This window comes from Budorcas taxicolor, chromosome 18, assembly GCF_023091745.1.
Source record: "Budorcas taxicolor isolate Tak-1 chromosome 18, Takin1.1, whole genome shotgun sequence".
Lineage (NCBI taxonomy): Eukaryota > Metazoa > Chordata > Mammalia > Artiodactyla > Bovidae > Budorcas > Budorcas taxicolor.
Window position 1 is genome coordinate 37,706,731 of NC_068927.1, and position 17,203 is coordinate 37,723,933.

The 17,203-nt window shown below is 39.3% G+C and overlaps 1 protein-coding gene across 1 annotated transcript in view; it reads left to right on the plus strand.

The window, feature by feature from the left end:
* The window catches only part of TANGO6 (transport and golgi organization 6 homolog), a 179,988-nt gene that overhangs the window by 51,681 nt on the left and 111,104 nt on the right, over positions 1–17,203 (plus strand). Inside the window, exons 12-14 of the mRNA XM_052656048.1 lie at positions 2,801–2,935; positions 10,374–10,850; positions 11,587–11,644. Coding sequence (XP_052512008.1) covers positions 2,801–2,935; positions 10,374–10,850; positions 11,587–11,644 — 670 coding nt within the window. The remainder of the gene's footprint in view (positions 1–2,800; positions 2,936–10,373; positions 10,851–11,586; positions 11,645–17,203) is intronic.

Consider the following 17,203-nt stretch of genomic DNA (forward strand, 5'->3'; position numbering starts at 1 on the left):
TTTAAGCCACATCGAAGTACAAATTTTTTAAAAAGTGGAGACTTCTGATTAAAGATGCTGTATTGAACAAAAGATGGTGTTTATCTGTTCCCTCTGGAAACCACAGTGACCAGCAGAGCAGGAAAGGAGATACAGTGGGTCAAAGAGAGTAACAATATTTGGAAACTTGAAGATGGTAGCAACTTCAGAAAATGGAAAGCTAAGTGCTTGCATGAGAGAAGTCAGGAAGCAAAGCCATGTGCCTCTAAAGAGCTGTTAAAAGTTTTTTGAAAAAAAGGGGAAAAAAAGCAAACCACTTTTCCCTGCAGAAGCCTGGAAGGACTAGGGGCACCACATGAGCCCTAAAGATGGAGCTGAATTTGAACCATGTTGACAAGCTCCACAAGAGTCAGAAGACTATTTGATTCCTTCTTTAACTTTGTATAATCACCTCCCCTCCCCAGCAAAAGACTAGAGGTTTATTGTTGAGAGAGGTTGAACCCAAAGACTTTGAACTTGGCTGATGCAATACGCTGCAGAATGGGAGGATTAAGTCGAAGTGTGCAGACTTAACAGTGAAGCCTCAGCTGCCTTACAGTCATCTGTAAGGGCAATGTTGGCAACAGGTTTACATATCCCCAAAGGATCATTGTGACGATTTAAGTGAGTAAATACCTATAATACATTCAGAACAGTACCTGGTAAATTGTAAATGTTTACTATTGTCACTAAAATAGCTAAGTAAAACTAGTTGCCTCTGTAGAATCAGATGGGGAGAAATAGGGTAGGCAACTGCCATTTTTTCATTATAAACTTTCACGAGTATTTGGCTTTTAGAATTACATAGCTTTACAAAAATGTTTAAGTAAAAAATAAAGATGTCTTCCATTGTCTGCTCAATATACATAAATCCTAGAACCAACAGCAGTCACATACCTATCTATTCTCTTGGCTGACAGTTCATAAAATTACAGGAAATGATTAGTGGGGGAGGAGGTGTTGTCAAAATGGGTATAGAGGTTTTGTTGTTACAGGAAAGTTTAGGGGCAAAGGTACATCATAAATAACAATAGCAGCTGGCTGTCATACCAGTTAACAGCGCCCAGGTTTTTTTTTCCTTTAATACACATACAAACTGAAAGTTTCTTTCTTAACAAAATTAGGATCATGCTACTTGTTTAGCAATATTAAGCACAGTAGATAGATCAGTAGGTAGTTAGGCAGAGAGATAGAGGAGAGGAACTGAGAAAAAGTTGGAAGGCTAGATAATTCTGTTCCAGCATTTTACCAGTGTATTTGTGCTGAAATAGAAGCTTCCTATAATCAAGGAGTGCTTTAGAAGACTCTTTGAAGGCAAAATAGGTGGAACCCAAGATAGTAGATGTACCAGTTTCTCTGGGAAAAGCCAGTGTTCTTAACTTCTAGTAATCAATAAATTCTCAGGCTTGAGAGGGTGGTGAAAATTGCCATAACCCGTGTTGTTTATTCCAGTAAGTGGAACTTTTAATAGCCTTTCTAGTTTCCTGCCTGAGCTCCAAAAGACAAGTGTTAACAAGCCATTCTCCTGACTTTAAGTCTGCAATAAAGATTCTAGCATAGCATGTGATTTGCCTAGAGAGTTGAACACACAAGCTTGCATGTTATTTAGAGGCTTATTATGACCTATCTCAGCCATCCCATTTTCAAGTTGATTTTCCCCTTTTGAGCCATTAATCCTAAATGTAAGTGTGAGTGTGTGCACATGTATGTGTGTGTGTGCACATATATGGGTATGTGTAGGCGTCTTTTATTCAAATGTGTTTCTACTTAAGATGATTAATCAAAGCACAGTTAAAATAATACTGACCAAATTAATTTCATTTAAGGCTTAGTTGTTATCCAGATGCTGTGTAAACTCTTATATATGAATAATCTTAATCCTTTAAAATCATTCAGTATTTTGAAAAATGACTCTGGATTGGTCGTGCAGATCATTTGGGGACATTGAATTCTAAATAAAATGAATGCCTTTTTGTATATTCTTTGCCTACTAGAACTAGACTGTCAAAATGGGAGTAAGGAATTTTTGAGGAGGAATCCTCATTAGGAGAAGCAGATCTAAGACACTCGGAGATGGTCAGAAATTTAACAAATTATCTTTCATTTAAATTTCCCAGCAAAAATTCACGAAAAGTAAAGGAAGGTGAGATGGTGTATTAAAGATTTGAGAAAGTGTAAATGGATTTTCTCATTTATTGACTGTATGGCTTTGAGCAGATCACCTCTTTTTAAAAAATGTATGTATTTACTTATTTTTGGCTGTGCTGGGTCTTCGTTGCTGCTCAGGGGCTTTCTGTAGTGCTGGCAAGCCTGGGCTACTGTCTAGTTGCGGTACACGGGCTTCTTACTGTGGTGGATTCTCTTGTTTCAGAGCTTGGGCTCTAGAGCCCAGGCTTAGTAATTGTGGTCTAGGGCTTATGCCCTGCGGCATGTAGAATCTTCCCAGACCAGGATTTGAACCCATGTCCCCTGCATTGCCAGGTGGATTCTCAACTGTTGAACTATCAGGGAAGTCCTCCAAATCACCTCTCAAATCTGAGATTCTTCATCTGAAAATGGGGACTAGAGTACATCCTCGAGTTGATATGACACCTGGCTGAGCTGGTGCATGTAGAGCACTGAGCACCGTGCCTGCTGCTCAGTAGCAGTTGTTCTTGAAGCTTCTTGCTATTATGACGTTGATGAAGGAGAAAATGAAGATGTAGACATCAGATGTAAAGAGAATTTTGAGGTTTTTTTTTTTCTTTCTTCTTGCTGATTCTAAATTTCATTTCTGTGGTAGGTTGTGGACTTTGTAGCAGCAACCCTGCAGCGAGCATGTGCAAGCTTGGCCCACCAGGCAGAGAGCACTGTGGAGTCACAGACACTGAGCATGTCCATGGGGCTGGTGGCCGTCATGCTGGGAGGAGCCGTTCAGGTGAGTTGGAGAAGTGAGCCAAACTTGAAAGGAGGGAGGAGAGGAAAACGTGTTGCTTCCCATCCATACCCTTGTGAGAAGTCAGAATGGCTACTGCACACAGGAGAACTGGGACAAACAAGTCAGGTTGTTGATAAGAATTCTCTCCAAGTAGAAGACAAGAAAACGGTGCCACCTCCTCTTTGTTACCTGGGTAGGCTTCCCCATAAAAGGGCAGGGCCCTTTCTGACCAGGCATAAGCTGGATTTGGAAATACCTGTTTTGCATCTGTGGTGAATACTAGATTCTCTGGCCTTCACTGTACTGGTTCTCTGAAGCTCAGCCCTTGTCGCTGCTGCTGTTGTCAGGGAAGAATCTTTGTAACCTACTGGCTACATAGGATTCCATGTTTTCAATAGTTCCATTTTGGCACAGGATCCATTGTTCAACTCATATCATGTGGCATGTTAAAAGTTTTGTTTCCAGTGCATATATCTTTTACATACTTAATTTATAATTTTTTAACTTTATTCACTCAAAAAATATGTATTGCCTCCTTGTTATGTGCCAAATGCTGAGCCAAGGTGCTGGAAATGGGGCAGTGGATGAAGCAGACATGGTCCCTCCTGCCATGAAGCTTAGAACCCATGAGGGAGTCAGGCATTAAATGATTGTGTCAAAAAATAGAATTGAGTGAAGTACCTCAAACAAGAAGTAGAGGATACCAAGAGAACATAACATCTAACCTAGGCTGGGGAGATTTCCATAAGGAGTGTCTATAAGTTTAAGGTAAGACGTGATGCATAGGAGTTTGGGAGTGTGTGTAGGGCAGATGGATGGGGCTCTTTCAATGACAGAGCATCATGTATGAGGACTGGAAGCAGGAAGGAGCTCTGTACACTTAAGACACTGATAGAAGGCTGTGTGGCTGAACTGTAGAGACAGGAGTCAGAACAAGGTGGAAAGGTAAGCATCTGTGTGTCTGACATACCACATTAGGTTAGAAGACTGCGAGAAAGTGAAATAGGATTAGTGCAAGTATTATGAAATCTTCCCTGAAATCAAACTGGACAGAACTCTTAGCAATGAGTGGGGAACTCCTCTGGGAATGGATTTTTGAGTTTAAGGATTAAATTCTGATACTGATTCTTCTCCAGGAATGGGGGAGCCTGGTGGGCTGCCGTCTATGGGGTCGCACAGAGTCGGACATGACTGAAGTGACTTAACAGCAGCAGCAGCTTGTCCTTTAGGATTAATTTAGTCACTAAGTCGTGTCCGACTCTTGCGACCCCATAGACTGTAGTCTGCCAGGTTCCTCTATTCATGGGATTCTCCAAGCAAGAGTACTGGAGTGGGTTGCCATTTCCTTCTCCAGGGAGAAAAGAAATTTTATTTGGGCCTGTTGTTAATGTGAAACCCATTTTTGGTAGATTTACTTAGCACTCCTAATTTTTTATTTTTTTGGAAAACACTTTTGGTTCAGTTGCTGTATTATATTCCTCCTGTTAGAACTGTCAAGGAGGAGTTCACCAATGAAATTGTTTTTCTCTTTGGCTGCACTAAGCAGCATGTGGGAATCTTAGTTTCCCTGACCAGGGATCGAACTCGGCACCCCCTGCCTTTGGAATGTTAAGTCTTTATCATTGGACCACGAGGGAAGTCCCTGGAAGAATTTTTCTTAAGTTGTACTGTTAATGGATTTAGTTGACCTGGTTGATGTGTGTTTTTCTGGTTGAGTATTGATTTGAATAGTCTTTATTTCCATAGTTGAGAGTATGTTTTTTTGCTTACTTAACACGTAGAATTTCAAACCATGTCATAAAACAGAACACAGAAATCTCCAGTCCCTTTTTGAAGTCTGTCATTGTGGGGCTGGCTTTGCAGATTAGTCCTGTTCTAACAGATATTCACCTGATTGATGCAGATGTAGTATAGCCTTTACCGTGACCCTGCCCTTCCATGAGCCATCCTGACTCACCGACTATATCCTGAATTCCTCTGACTTTGCAGTTCAAGTGAACATAACACATCACCCCTATACCTTTGCCCTAGATCTATTACTTTTTTTTGTCTTTGATTGAAGGATTTATAAGTGGCTTCTATAGTAATGCTAGGTTTTCTGTCTTTGTATTAGAGAAAACAGTCATGATCCTGAATTATGTTTTCAGATGTTCATTGTCAGGCTAGACTAGATTTTTGCTTCAAAGTCTAGAAGGTTTCATTGTACCTATCCCTGATCATTATTCATTGTTTTAGCTAATGAAACAGAATCTAACAGCTTTTGAACCTTTCTTTCCTTTCTAATTTATGTAAATAAGATGACTATTAGAACATAGTGTCTAAGAGGAGTTGATTTGGAGAAAGTATAGGTTTAAGGCTGCTAGCTAGACAGCTGTGATTCCAAACATATTTTCTAAATGTCAAGGCTGATCATCAGTAAAAGTATGGTGTTGATGACTTCCCTGTGCCCTCAGGAAGCAGTTTATGCATGATGTTCCAGGGCCCACAGAGTCCTCTGCAGCCCTGCCTCGTGGAGCAGACGTGGTCTTGGAGGGCTGGAACTTGAACCCAAACCTTGAGATTTCATGCAGTTAATACTTTTCCAAGAGTATCATAGGATGAACTCATTTAGGAAATGTTTATCAAGTGTCTGTTCCCTCATGGAGTTTACCTTCAAGTTCCACTTGTAAGTAAATTCAGTAACATTATGAATAAGGACCTAGACATATAAACTGCTTAGCTAAATATCTGAAGAAACATAGGTGATATACAAAAATGAGAACACAGGTAAATGTAAATATTTTTCAGAATTAGGAATTTTTCGGTCAGCATTTTATTGCTGGAAGAGACTTTTGGATTCTTCCAAAATAATAATTCTCACTGCAGCAGGTAAGGCAGAGTGAGAGTGTATTTATCCCCCAGGGGAGCTTTGTAAAGTCTCCTGTGGGGGGTTTTCAGGTACATATGCCCTCCTCTGGCTGACCACCCAAGTTCTCCTCTGTTGCAGGGGTCCCCAACCTCCAGGCCAAAGACCAGTATCTTCTGTCAGATCATCAGTGGCATTAGATTAGAAATAAAGTGCACAATAAATGTAACGCACTTGGGTCATCCCAAAACCATCCCTCCCTTCCATGGAAAAATTGCCTTCCAGGAAAACCAGTCCCTGATGCCAAAAATGTTGGGGACCATGGTCTTAGAGGACATGCCCTCTCTGACCACCCACCACCCTTAATCTCTCCCCTACTGATCTAACCACCAGTTTCTAAATTTGAGAATTTGCAGAAATTTAGAACAAGTCATTAATCTAACTTCTACTCCAAGTCATTACCTAACTTCCATTCCTAGAGGAGATTGTAGAAGTGGGCTGACATAGCACTGCTCATTCTGTTCCTGAAACATTCCAGAAACTGGAAAGAGGCAGTCAGATGAAGGAGTCTGTCACTCACTTGTGGGATGCTCTTTCCAGCCTCGGGGCTTTTACACAGAGTTCTGAGATCTAGATGTGAGATCTGTGCCGAGAAGCAATGGCAGGAGGAAAAATGAGGACTACAGTCACTTCTCAATTTTGGTAGTGGTCCTTGGTGACCCTTGAAAAATAATTGATAATTAATGCTTCAGTTTTCTCATTTATCAGTTAAGTAAATATTACTTTATACCTCAAAAACGTTTTTGAACATTTATAAACAAATAGTTGGCACTTGTAGTCTTACATTTCCCTGGTTATTCTCATAGTGAGAAATCTGTAGCCTTGTGAAGCTGAACAAATACATAACTTTCATTTCCTTAGAAACTATTTGGTTCAGAATCCACGTAGCTGCCCATGGTGATTAGAGTGGAATAAGATGAATTGCACAGTGACCAAGTTTGAAAATAGGGAGAAAACTCGGTTATTTTTTAAAAATAGATATTATATTTTAGAGCAGTTTTAGGTGCGGAGCAAAATTGAGCAGGAGGTACAGAGATTTCTTGTACATCCCCTGCCCCGACATAGGCAAAGCCTCTCCTGCTGTATCAACATCTGTCTCCCGAATGGTACCTTGGTACAATCCATGAACACATATTGACACATCATTATCACCTGCAGTCTGTGGTTTCCATTAGGGTTCCCTTTTAGTGTTGTATACTATGGGTTTTGACAAATGTATAATATCCACCATTATAGTGTTGTACCTAATAGCTGGTCTAACCCCCAAATCCTCTGCTTATTCATCCCTTCCTCCCCCTAACTCCTCATCTTTTACTGTCTCCCTAGTTTTGCGTTTTCCAGAACATTATGTAGTTGAAATCGTATACTCTGTAGCCTTCCAAGATTGACTTCCTTCACTTAGAAATACACATTTAAGGTTCCTCAGTGTCTTTGTGGTTTGATAGCTCATTTCTTTTTAGTTCTGAATAATACTCCATTGTCTGGATATATCACAATCTGTTTATCCATTCACCTACTGAAGGACATCCGGTTGCTGCCAGGTTTTAGAAGTTATGTGTAAAGCTGCTATAAGCATCCGTGTGTAGGTTTTTGTGTAGACATAAGTTTTCAGCTCATTTGGGTAAATACCAAGGAGTTCAGTTGTTCAAGTGTATAGTAGGAATATGTTCAGTTTTGTAAGAAGCTACCAGACTGTGTTGCAAAAGTGGCTATACCATTTTGTTCTACCAGCACTGAATGAGAATTTCTTTTGTTCTTCATCCTCATCAGTGTTTGGTGGTGTTAGTGTTAGATTCTAGTTATTTTAATGGTTGTGTCATGTTGTCACATTGTTGTTTTAATTTTCAGTTCCTTGATGACGTATGATGTTGAGCATATCTTCAATTGCTATTTTCTTTGGTGAGGCATCTGTTCAGGTCTTTCACCCATTTTTTAATTGAGTTGTTTGTTTTCTTATTGTTGAGTTTTAAGGATTCTTTGTGTATTTTACGTTACTGTCCATTCTCAAATGTATCTTTTGCAGATACCGTCTTCTAGTTTGTGGTTTGTCTTATCTTTTCTCTTGACATTGCCTTTTGCAGAGCAGAAGTTTTAAATTTTAATGTAGCCCAACTTATCAGTTATTTCTTTCATGAATTTCTTTGGTATTTCACCTAAGAAGGCCATCACCATTCCTGACGTCAGCTAGATATCTCTTATGTTATTTTATAGGAGTTTTATAATTTTGCCATTTTACATTTAGGTCCATGATCCATTTTTAGTTGATTTTTGTGACAGTGTAAGGTCTATGTCTAGATTCATTTCTTTGCCTATGGATGTCCAGTTGTTCTAGCACCATTTGTTAAAAAGTTGATCTTTTCTCCATTGTAGTGCCTTTGCGTCTTTGTCAAAGATCAGTTGACTGTATTTATGTGGGTCTATCTCTGGTCTCTCTATTCTGTTCCATTGGTTTATTTGTCTTACTTTTTTTTTTAAGAAGAAATTGTTATGTATACGAGAAATGAAAAAGAAGCCATACACTATAGGTATAAGTAGATAGTCTCATTTCAGATACTTGAAGAAAAAACAAAGACACATGATACTACAGAGGCACTGAATGAAGTCCAGCATGGTGATAACGCTAGCACAGTTATCCTAAAATATCTTTTTCAGTACCACAGATTTTTGATAAAATGGACCTTTTTCTTAGGTGATATATATTTTTATTGTGAAATTCCAGGTACAAACCTGACATGTATCTCAAGTTTTCATTTACTTGGGAGGAAAGTGGTAGAGAAAATGAACGATAACAATTCTATGAAGCTGAAGTGTAATAGGAGAATATTATGTAGGTCCTGTGAAAAACAGTTGATTAATTGATTGGTTGGTTGGATAATGAAGTGCATGAATGAGTGAGTAATAAATACTCCGCCTTGTTCTAAAGAGGATTTAAGATATGTAAGGTTTTCAAATGATCAGGGCTTCATGAAGCTTCATATGACAGTTTTTCCAGTATTTTCAGACAGAAAAGGATCACCACTGATTTTTCTTCACTGACTGCCCATGCACCTTTCCTGCTGCTGCTGCTAAGTCGCTTCAGTCGTGTCCGACTGTGCGACCCCATAGACGGCAGCCCACCAGGCTTCCCTGTCCCTGGGATTCTCCAGGCAAGAACACTGGAGTGGATTGCCATTTCCTTCTCCAGTGCGTGAAAGTGAAAAGTGAAAGTGAAGTCGCTCAGTCGTGTCTGACTCTTAGCGACCCCATGGACTGCTGCCTACCAGGCTCCTCCATCCATGGGATTTTCCAGGCAAGAGTACTGGAGTGGGGTGCCAAAAGAACAAAGCTTCTAGAGAGAATAAAATCTTAAGTAGTTTTCACTCTCATTTTCTAGGGGAACTTCCCTTCTGCCAGTTACCATTACAGTCCCTTCCAGGCCTGAGACACCCTTGTATGCTGACCAGCCACTTTAGATCTTGCAGTTAAGAATAGCGTTACTCATTCAAATGAGACTGTGTAGCATTTAGTTAAAAGTGTGGGCTCTGGAGCCAGATTTATTAGGTTCACATCTTACCATCTTTCAGCTGTGTGACTTTAATTTTAATTAAATTTAAAAAATTTCTGGCTGTACCATCCTGCATGTAGAATCTTAGTTTCCTGACCAGGGATTGAACCTGTATCCCCTGCACTAGAAGTGTGGAATCTTAACCCCTGGACCACTCATGAAGTCCCTACCCTGTTTAACATATAGATAGTAACTGTTTTATAGGGCTGTGAATATGTGTATGTGTGATTTGTTTATTGTATTTATATTTAAACCATTCACATAGTACTTACTGTGTGTCAGGCACTAAGTACTTTGCTAATGTGAGCTCATCTTTTTAGGGCAAAAGGTACATCCTAGTAAAAAATATAATATAATACAATTCAAAATATAAAAGAATTTCACCATATGACTGGATATTAAAATGTGTCATGGTAAGAATAGCTGTAGATGTTTGACAGAAAACAACAAAATTCTGTACAGCAATTATCCTTCAATTAAAAAATAAATAAAATTTTAAAAAAAACTGTAGAGACAAACAAGTCTAAGAGGTAAGTGGGGTACAAAGGATGAAAATAGGCTGTTCCCAGAAGAAGAAATATAGACAGTTAATAAACAGGGAAGGATGCTTAATAGTGCAATTAGTCTGATTAATGCAAATTAAAATAATAGCCATGTTTGCCCATCAGATTATAAATATTAAGAGTAATAATATGTGAAGGAGTGGGGAAGGGGAAAAAATAGTAATAATATTTGTTCCTGATGTACTTTTTAATTTAGAAAAGTACCTGTACATGGTAAGTATTCAGTAAATGTTAATTATAATTATAAGACCATAGTGTTAGAGTGCCAGATTCAGGCTATATGTGAATTACACCAGGAACAAGATTTGCTTCCAGCCCCTTTTTATTAGCGTCTGTTGCCTTGTGCTCATATTAGCACCATATTGTGGTCATATTAGCATCTGCTATGTTAATTTGGGTTTGCATTTTTTAAATTTCATTTTGTAGTTGAAGTCAAGTGATTTTGCTGTCCTGAAGCAATTGCTGCCTCTGTTGGAGAAGGTCTCCAGCACATACCCTGACCCTGTCATCCAGGAACTTGCTGCTGATCTCCGCATTACCATCTCTACTCATGGAGCCTTTTCCACTGAGACTGTCAGTGTGGCCGCCCAGAGTACCCTAAACCAAAAGGATCCAGAAGGTAAAAGGGAAGAGCAGCAACAAACCAGTTATGAAAGATACAGTGATGTGTCTCATGGCCACCTTGAACCACAGCAAAGCCATGTTGCTTCTCATGAAGTCTGTGAGCCCAGCACCACTGCAAAGCAAAAATCAGGAAGTGTAACCACGGAAGAGCTCCAGGAAGCTCTTTTATCAGCTTATGATCCTCAAATTCCAACACGGGCTGCTGCCCTGCGAACTCTGTCTCGCTGGATAGAGCAGAGAGAAGCAAAAATCCTTGGTATGCAGGAGAAGCTTCTCAAGGTGAGTAGAACACACTCAGACACATACACATAGTGAGTAGAACACACACACGCGGTGAGGCCACTGTCCAGGAGCCTTGACTGTGTATCAGGCCCTGTTCTGGGCCACCCTTGGGGAAATTGTAATTGTTCTACAGAAGCAAGACTCAGTTGAACATGAGCAGAAGGCCAGAGTTTTTACAGGATGTTACTAATGTCAGTTGAAGAGCTGAAGTTTGCAAAAGATTTTTTAAAATAAATTAGAACAGATTCAAGGTTATCCCAGTAATAACATCTCTGTCTTGCCCTTGCATTTCCATATGCTTTCTTGAGTGCAAGAGAAAAGGATCAAATTATAGCAGATATGCCATTCATTGAACATAGCCCCAAACCTGGCCTCTTGTGTGTCAGGGCCTGTAGTCTGTCACGTCTTTTCTAAGAACGGGCTATCTACTGTGGGCTGTAGTGGAAAAAATGTGAGAATTGTTCTTCCAGAGTTTGGTTTCCATGCCTACTTTTAATGTGTACTAGATAACTTCAAGAAGTATCTCTCCCTGATCGCTACCCTTTTTTTAACCATTATAAAAATGGAACTTCAAACATATGTACTATTTTCCCTATAAGATTCACAGTCAGAGCAGTATCGAGCTACAGCAAAGAGGAGTACAAGCATTTATTCTTTTGAGTCTGCTCTAACGGTGTCTTAAATCTCGCTTGCTGTTTGTAAATCATGTCACTGCTATATTTTGTGGTTTCAGATATTCTTGGAGAACTTGGAGCATGAAGACACCTTTGTATATCTGTCTGCTATTCAGGGTAAGTTAGTCCTGGTTAGGACTTTAAGTCTGTGGACCAAAAATTAAATCATATGTTTTCACAAAATCTCTAAAGTCATAGAATCATAACCTGCTGGTCATTTTGTCCATTTTCCTGCCTCCTAGCTAGGACTTGATTTCAGTCATGATAGTAATATTTCTGGAGGGTTCCTAAAGGGACCCTGAAGAGTTCAGTATCTCATAATGATAGGGAAGCCTTTATTAATGTTTACTTATCATTCTATAGATTAAATCCCGTTTCCTCAAATTTAAGGAGGGAAAGAATGCCTCACATGTGAGCTCCCATTACATTGACATTTTAGGTACATGGCTACTATCATGGTGCACCTTTGCTCTCTTGTTAAACTAAAAGAATCTCAGAATGTATTTCATTATCAAAACTTTTTTTGCAGTCATTTTATTTCTCATTTATGATTCTTTATTGTGATTCCGTCTTCTGTTAATTTGTGGATTTTAAATCTAGAGAGGGGCTTTATGAAAAAGGGTGTGGAGAGTTAAGCACCTTTCCCCAGAAGGGTGAGAGGCAGACCTGGTAAGAAGGCAGAATTAACTCATAGTCTCTGGGCTCCGTAGTGTGCTGTAGTCCTCAGGAGCTGGGGTCTGGAGATTGATCACCAGGATGCACCAGCCCTTCCCCACCCCTCCTGCTTTTCAGCTATATGAACTTTGGCAAATTACTTAATCCCTCCGGGCTTCAATTTCTTACCTGTGAAAAATGGTACAGTTGCTTGCTTTATTTATTTGACTATGCCAGGTCATAGTTTTGCTATGTGGGACCTAGTTCCCTGACTAGGGATTGAACCCAGGCTCCCTGTATTAGATGAGTGGAGTCTTAGCCACTGGACTACCAGGGAAGTCCCTACAGCTGCTTTAGAACATAGTCTGGCAGTTCTTTGAAAAAAAATAAATGCAGAGTTGTCACTTGACCCAGCAATTCTAAGTATTCACCCAAGAAAAATGAAAACATATGCTCATGCAAAAACTTGTTCATTAATGTTCATAGTAGTCAAAAGGTAGAACCCAGATGTCTACCATTTGATGAACAGATGGACAAAATGTGGTATGTATATACAGTGGAATATTATTCAGCCAATGAAAATGAAGTACTAAAACATGTGGGTAAAACCTTGAAAACATAGATGAAAGAAACCATTCCCAGAAAACCATATTTTGTGTGGTTCCTTCATATGAAATGTCCAGTATAGGTAAATTTATAGAGACAGAGAGTAGGTTAGTAGTTGTCTAGGGCTGGAGAGAAAGGGGAAAGGTTTGGGAGGTGATGGCCAAAGGGTACAGGATTTCCTTGAGGGGGTGATGAAAACTCACACAGTTCTAAAATTGACTGTGGTGATAGTTGCACAACTCTGTCAGTATGGTAGAAACTATTGAATTGTATATTTTAAATTGGTGAATTTTACAGTATGTGAATTGTATCTCAATAAAACTGTTGCCAAAAAAATAATAGAATTTAATGAGGAGGAGAGGGATTAAACTATCAGAGCTTAAGGAGATTAAATATAATGTGGTGAATAGGATCCTGGAACAAAAGAAGGACATTAGAGAAAAACTTAAAGAATCTGAGTAAATTACGGACTTTAGTTGATAACGAAATGTCAGTACTAGTTCATTAATTGTGGTAATGTACCATGCTAAAGTGAAAGTTAGTAATGGGGGCAGCTAGGTATGCAGTATGCAGGAACTCTGTGTGCATCTTCTCAATAAGTCTGTAAATTGAGTACTGTTCTGTCAGTAAAAGTTTATTTATGAAGGGGGCTAACATTAAATGAGTTAGTACTTTGAAAGTGCTTAGTGCATAGTAAATGTTCAGTATGTGTTAGCTAATTATGATTTTAATGTTTTCATCATCACTGTCATCATATCACTACTGTTTCTTTTCTTTAGGTTTAAACTTTTATTTTATACTGGAGTATAGCTTATTAGCAGCTGATTAACAGTGTTGTGATAGTTTCAGGTGGACAGCAGAAGGACTCAGCCATACATATACGTGTATCCATTCTCCCCGCAGCTCCCCTCCTTTCCAGACTGCCACATAACATTGAGCAGAGTCTCCTGTACTGTACAGTAGGACCTTGTTGGTTATCCATTTTAATATAGCAGTGCATGTCACTACTGTTTCTTTTGTTAGATTGCTAGGTAATAACATGGTGATATGTGTAACTTCTCAGAGCTAAAGCTTGAGTAGGTGTATTCTATCAGGTAGCTTCTGCTATGTTAACAGAATACCTAAGCATTCACTATTATTTATTTATTGTCACTCATTTATGATCACTCACACATCTGTAGACCAGTGGGGTTAGGCTGACCTAGGCTGGGCTGGGCAGTCCTGCTCTTCCCTGTACATCTCTCTGCTGTACTTGTTCCTGATCCTGGTCCAGGGCCTCCCCAGGTACATTCACATGGTGATGGCCGAAATGCACAAGAGCAAGAATATCAGAGGAGACAAAAATAACCTCTCATCAAGGAAAAAGAACAGCTAGGAGAGAGCAGAAGAGTGGAGTGTGTAGAGAGAGAAAGTAATTATTGGCAGCTGAGAGGTCACGGAGGCCAGGAATTGAGATAAGCCTGAGGACTTGATGGAGCTCAGGATTCCACATGACAGTGAATAGCACTTATGGAAATAAAATAAATCAAAGAGGCAAGGATCTGAAATGCTGATAATTGGTAAGTCTCAGAAATAAGTCATCCTGTACTTTTTCCAGGAAACTCTAATACTGTTGAGGAGATGTTTCTCATTGATTTTTTTTTCTTTTGGACAGAGTTTTCAGGAAGTGGCGATGTGTCATTCTCATACAGCATCACTGCTGTATAAGCCTCTTAGCTGTTTAACCCACTGAGCTCATTAGCCTCTAGGGTCTGCTATAAAAATCACAACTGCTGGTTTTGTGTTTGTTTATAGTACTTTTAATTGGTGTGCTAATCAGTTAGTAGCTAATTTGGAGATGAAGGAATGTGGGAGGTAGAGGTCTAATTTCTGTTCTCAGTTCCCCACAGCAGACAAGTTTGAATTAATTGATGTTTTTGGTGTTTGTGCTATGCATTTCAAGGCCAAGGCCTTAGGTGAATTTCCCATTAAGAAAGGAAAGAGCTGAATTTTCCCACCTGCGTGTCAGTGTCATTTGCCTAGGTCTGACACTCCAAAGCCAAGCCATTCTGGACTCCAGTCAGGCAGGCAGACAAGACCAGCCTGCATGTAGATATCCTGTAGTGCAGCGGGGCTGCATTAGAAGGCAGGTGCTTAACCACTGAACCACCAGGATCCCAGAAGTTTCTGATGTACATATTATCTGTACATCACAACAGCCTGAGAACTAAATTCCCTATGAGTTAAAATTTAATTTTATGAAAGACCACATCTCTTTTTATTTCTACTGAGAAAGTGATGGTTGATTTAATTCTCATAGCAGCTGCTCCCAGACACTCAGTAGCAGCTTCTTTAGGCAGAGAATTCTATACAAGTTGTTGAGTTCCAGTTACAATCCAGAGTTTATAAATAGACACTTTTCTTAGACTGTGTCCTTTAAGTGTCTCTCCTTTTCAGACTTCCTTGTATATTCTTTTTCTCATTGTTTTATCATCATTATAGTACAAGTTAATACATTCTTATTGTTTTAAAAAACATTTAAATGGCAAGAAGGTATATAAGAGAAAAAGTAAAAGCCTTCCTCTTTTCAAAAATAGGAGATGAAATATGTCCTTAAGCGTCCCATAATGTATATTTGATGTTTTGAGCATTTTTCACATTTCAGTCTTGAAATACACGTTCCAGTAATGAATGTGATAAACACGTGATATTCTTCAAATAAGATATTATGGCCCAGTTATCTATCTTAGTATGGATCTACTCATGGGTCCTCGTGGTCACTTTTAATTATTTAAAGAATAGTTTGAAAGCAATACCAGCAATAGATGCATTTCACAGCCCCAAGTGATCCCCATCCATGTCAAAAGAGTCTTTGGGCGAAACTTCCTGGCTCACTGAAAAAAAGAAAGAAACTGTAGGCTCTGAGCCAAGCATGAGAGGTGAAAGTATGCCAGTGAGTGTCGTGCAGAGAATCTAGTCATCTCAACATAACATGCCTGAACAAATTGCACTGACTCTTCCACCCTTTTCCTTTCACAGAAGAGTTTTCATTTCTGGCAGAAGAGCCAAGAGGAGGGAAAGGCAAAAAGCCTGGAAGGCAGGAAAGTAGATACAAAGTGAAATTGTTTTTACAGAGTTTCAGACTGAGCAGGATTACATGTCTTAACTTGTCAGAGACTGAACTCCCTATCTTATTCTCAGATTTCTACTTCAAATAAAGTAAGTTGCTGCAGCTGGTGCTGCTAAGTCATTTCAGTCGTGTCCAACTCCGTGTGACCCAATGGACGGCAGCCCACCGTCCCTGGGATTCTCCAGGCAAGAACACTGGAGTGGGTTGCCATTCCCTTCTCCAATGCATGAAAGTGAAAAGTTAACTGAAAATAATTCTACCCCTTGAACGACCACCTAATTGAGTCAGGCATTGAACTGTGGAATGTGGTCCTGGGAAGTCTATCATCTCCACTTATTTCCTTGAAATGGGAAGACTCCTTTGGTGTTCTGTACCACGTAATTAACAAATAGGCATTTAGAGAACATTTCTCATATATGCTAGCTCAGTAAATTCTTGAAGTTCTGGAAAATAGGCATTATCCCCATTTTTTAAACTTCTTGAGATTTAATTTATACACCTGAAATTCACTTGTCTTACAACGTACAATTCAGTGGTCTCTAGTATTTGTACAGTCAAACCACTAATTTCAGAACTTTTCATCATTTCAAAAAGAAACCCTATATCCATTATCAGTCGGTTCCCATTTTTCACTCCCCCTCTTCCCTGGGAACCACTAATCTCCTTTTTGTCTCTATGGAATTGCCTATTCTGGATGTCTCATAATACAGAATCATACAATGTGTGGACTTTTATGTCTGGTTCTTTTCAATTAGCATAACATTTGTGAGGTTCATCCCTGTTGTAGCATGTATCAGGGCCTCATTCTTTTTTTATGGCTGAATAATATTACGTTGTACTACTAATTAAGAACATTTTGTTTACCTATTCCTCAGTTGATGGTCATTTGCATTGTTTTCACTTCTAAGCTATCATGGACAACACTGTAATGAATATTCATGTACAGGTTTTTGTGTGGACATACGTTTTCATTGCTTCTGGGTGTACACGTTGGAGCAGAATTACTGGGTCCTATGGTAATTCTGTGTTTAACCCTTTGAGGAGCTGTCAAACTTTTCCTGAGTGGCCACACCAATGTACTTTCCCAGGGACAATGTATGAGGGCTCCAGTTTCTCTGGGTCCCAACTGATACTTGTTATTGTCTGCCCTTTTGTATAGCCGTATTAGAGTGTGAAGTTGGTATCTCATTGTGATTTTGATTTGCATTTCTCCAATGACTAGTGATGTGGAGCATCTTTTCATGAGCTTATTGTGCATTTCTAACCTTCTTTGGAAAAATACGTAGTGTCATTTGAAACAATAAACT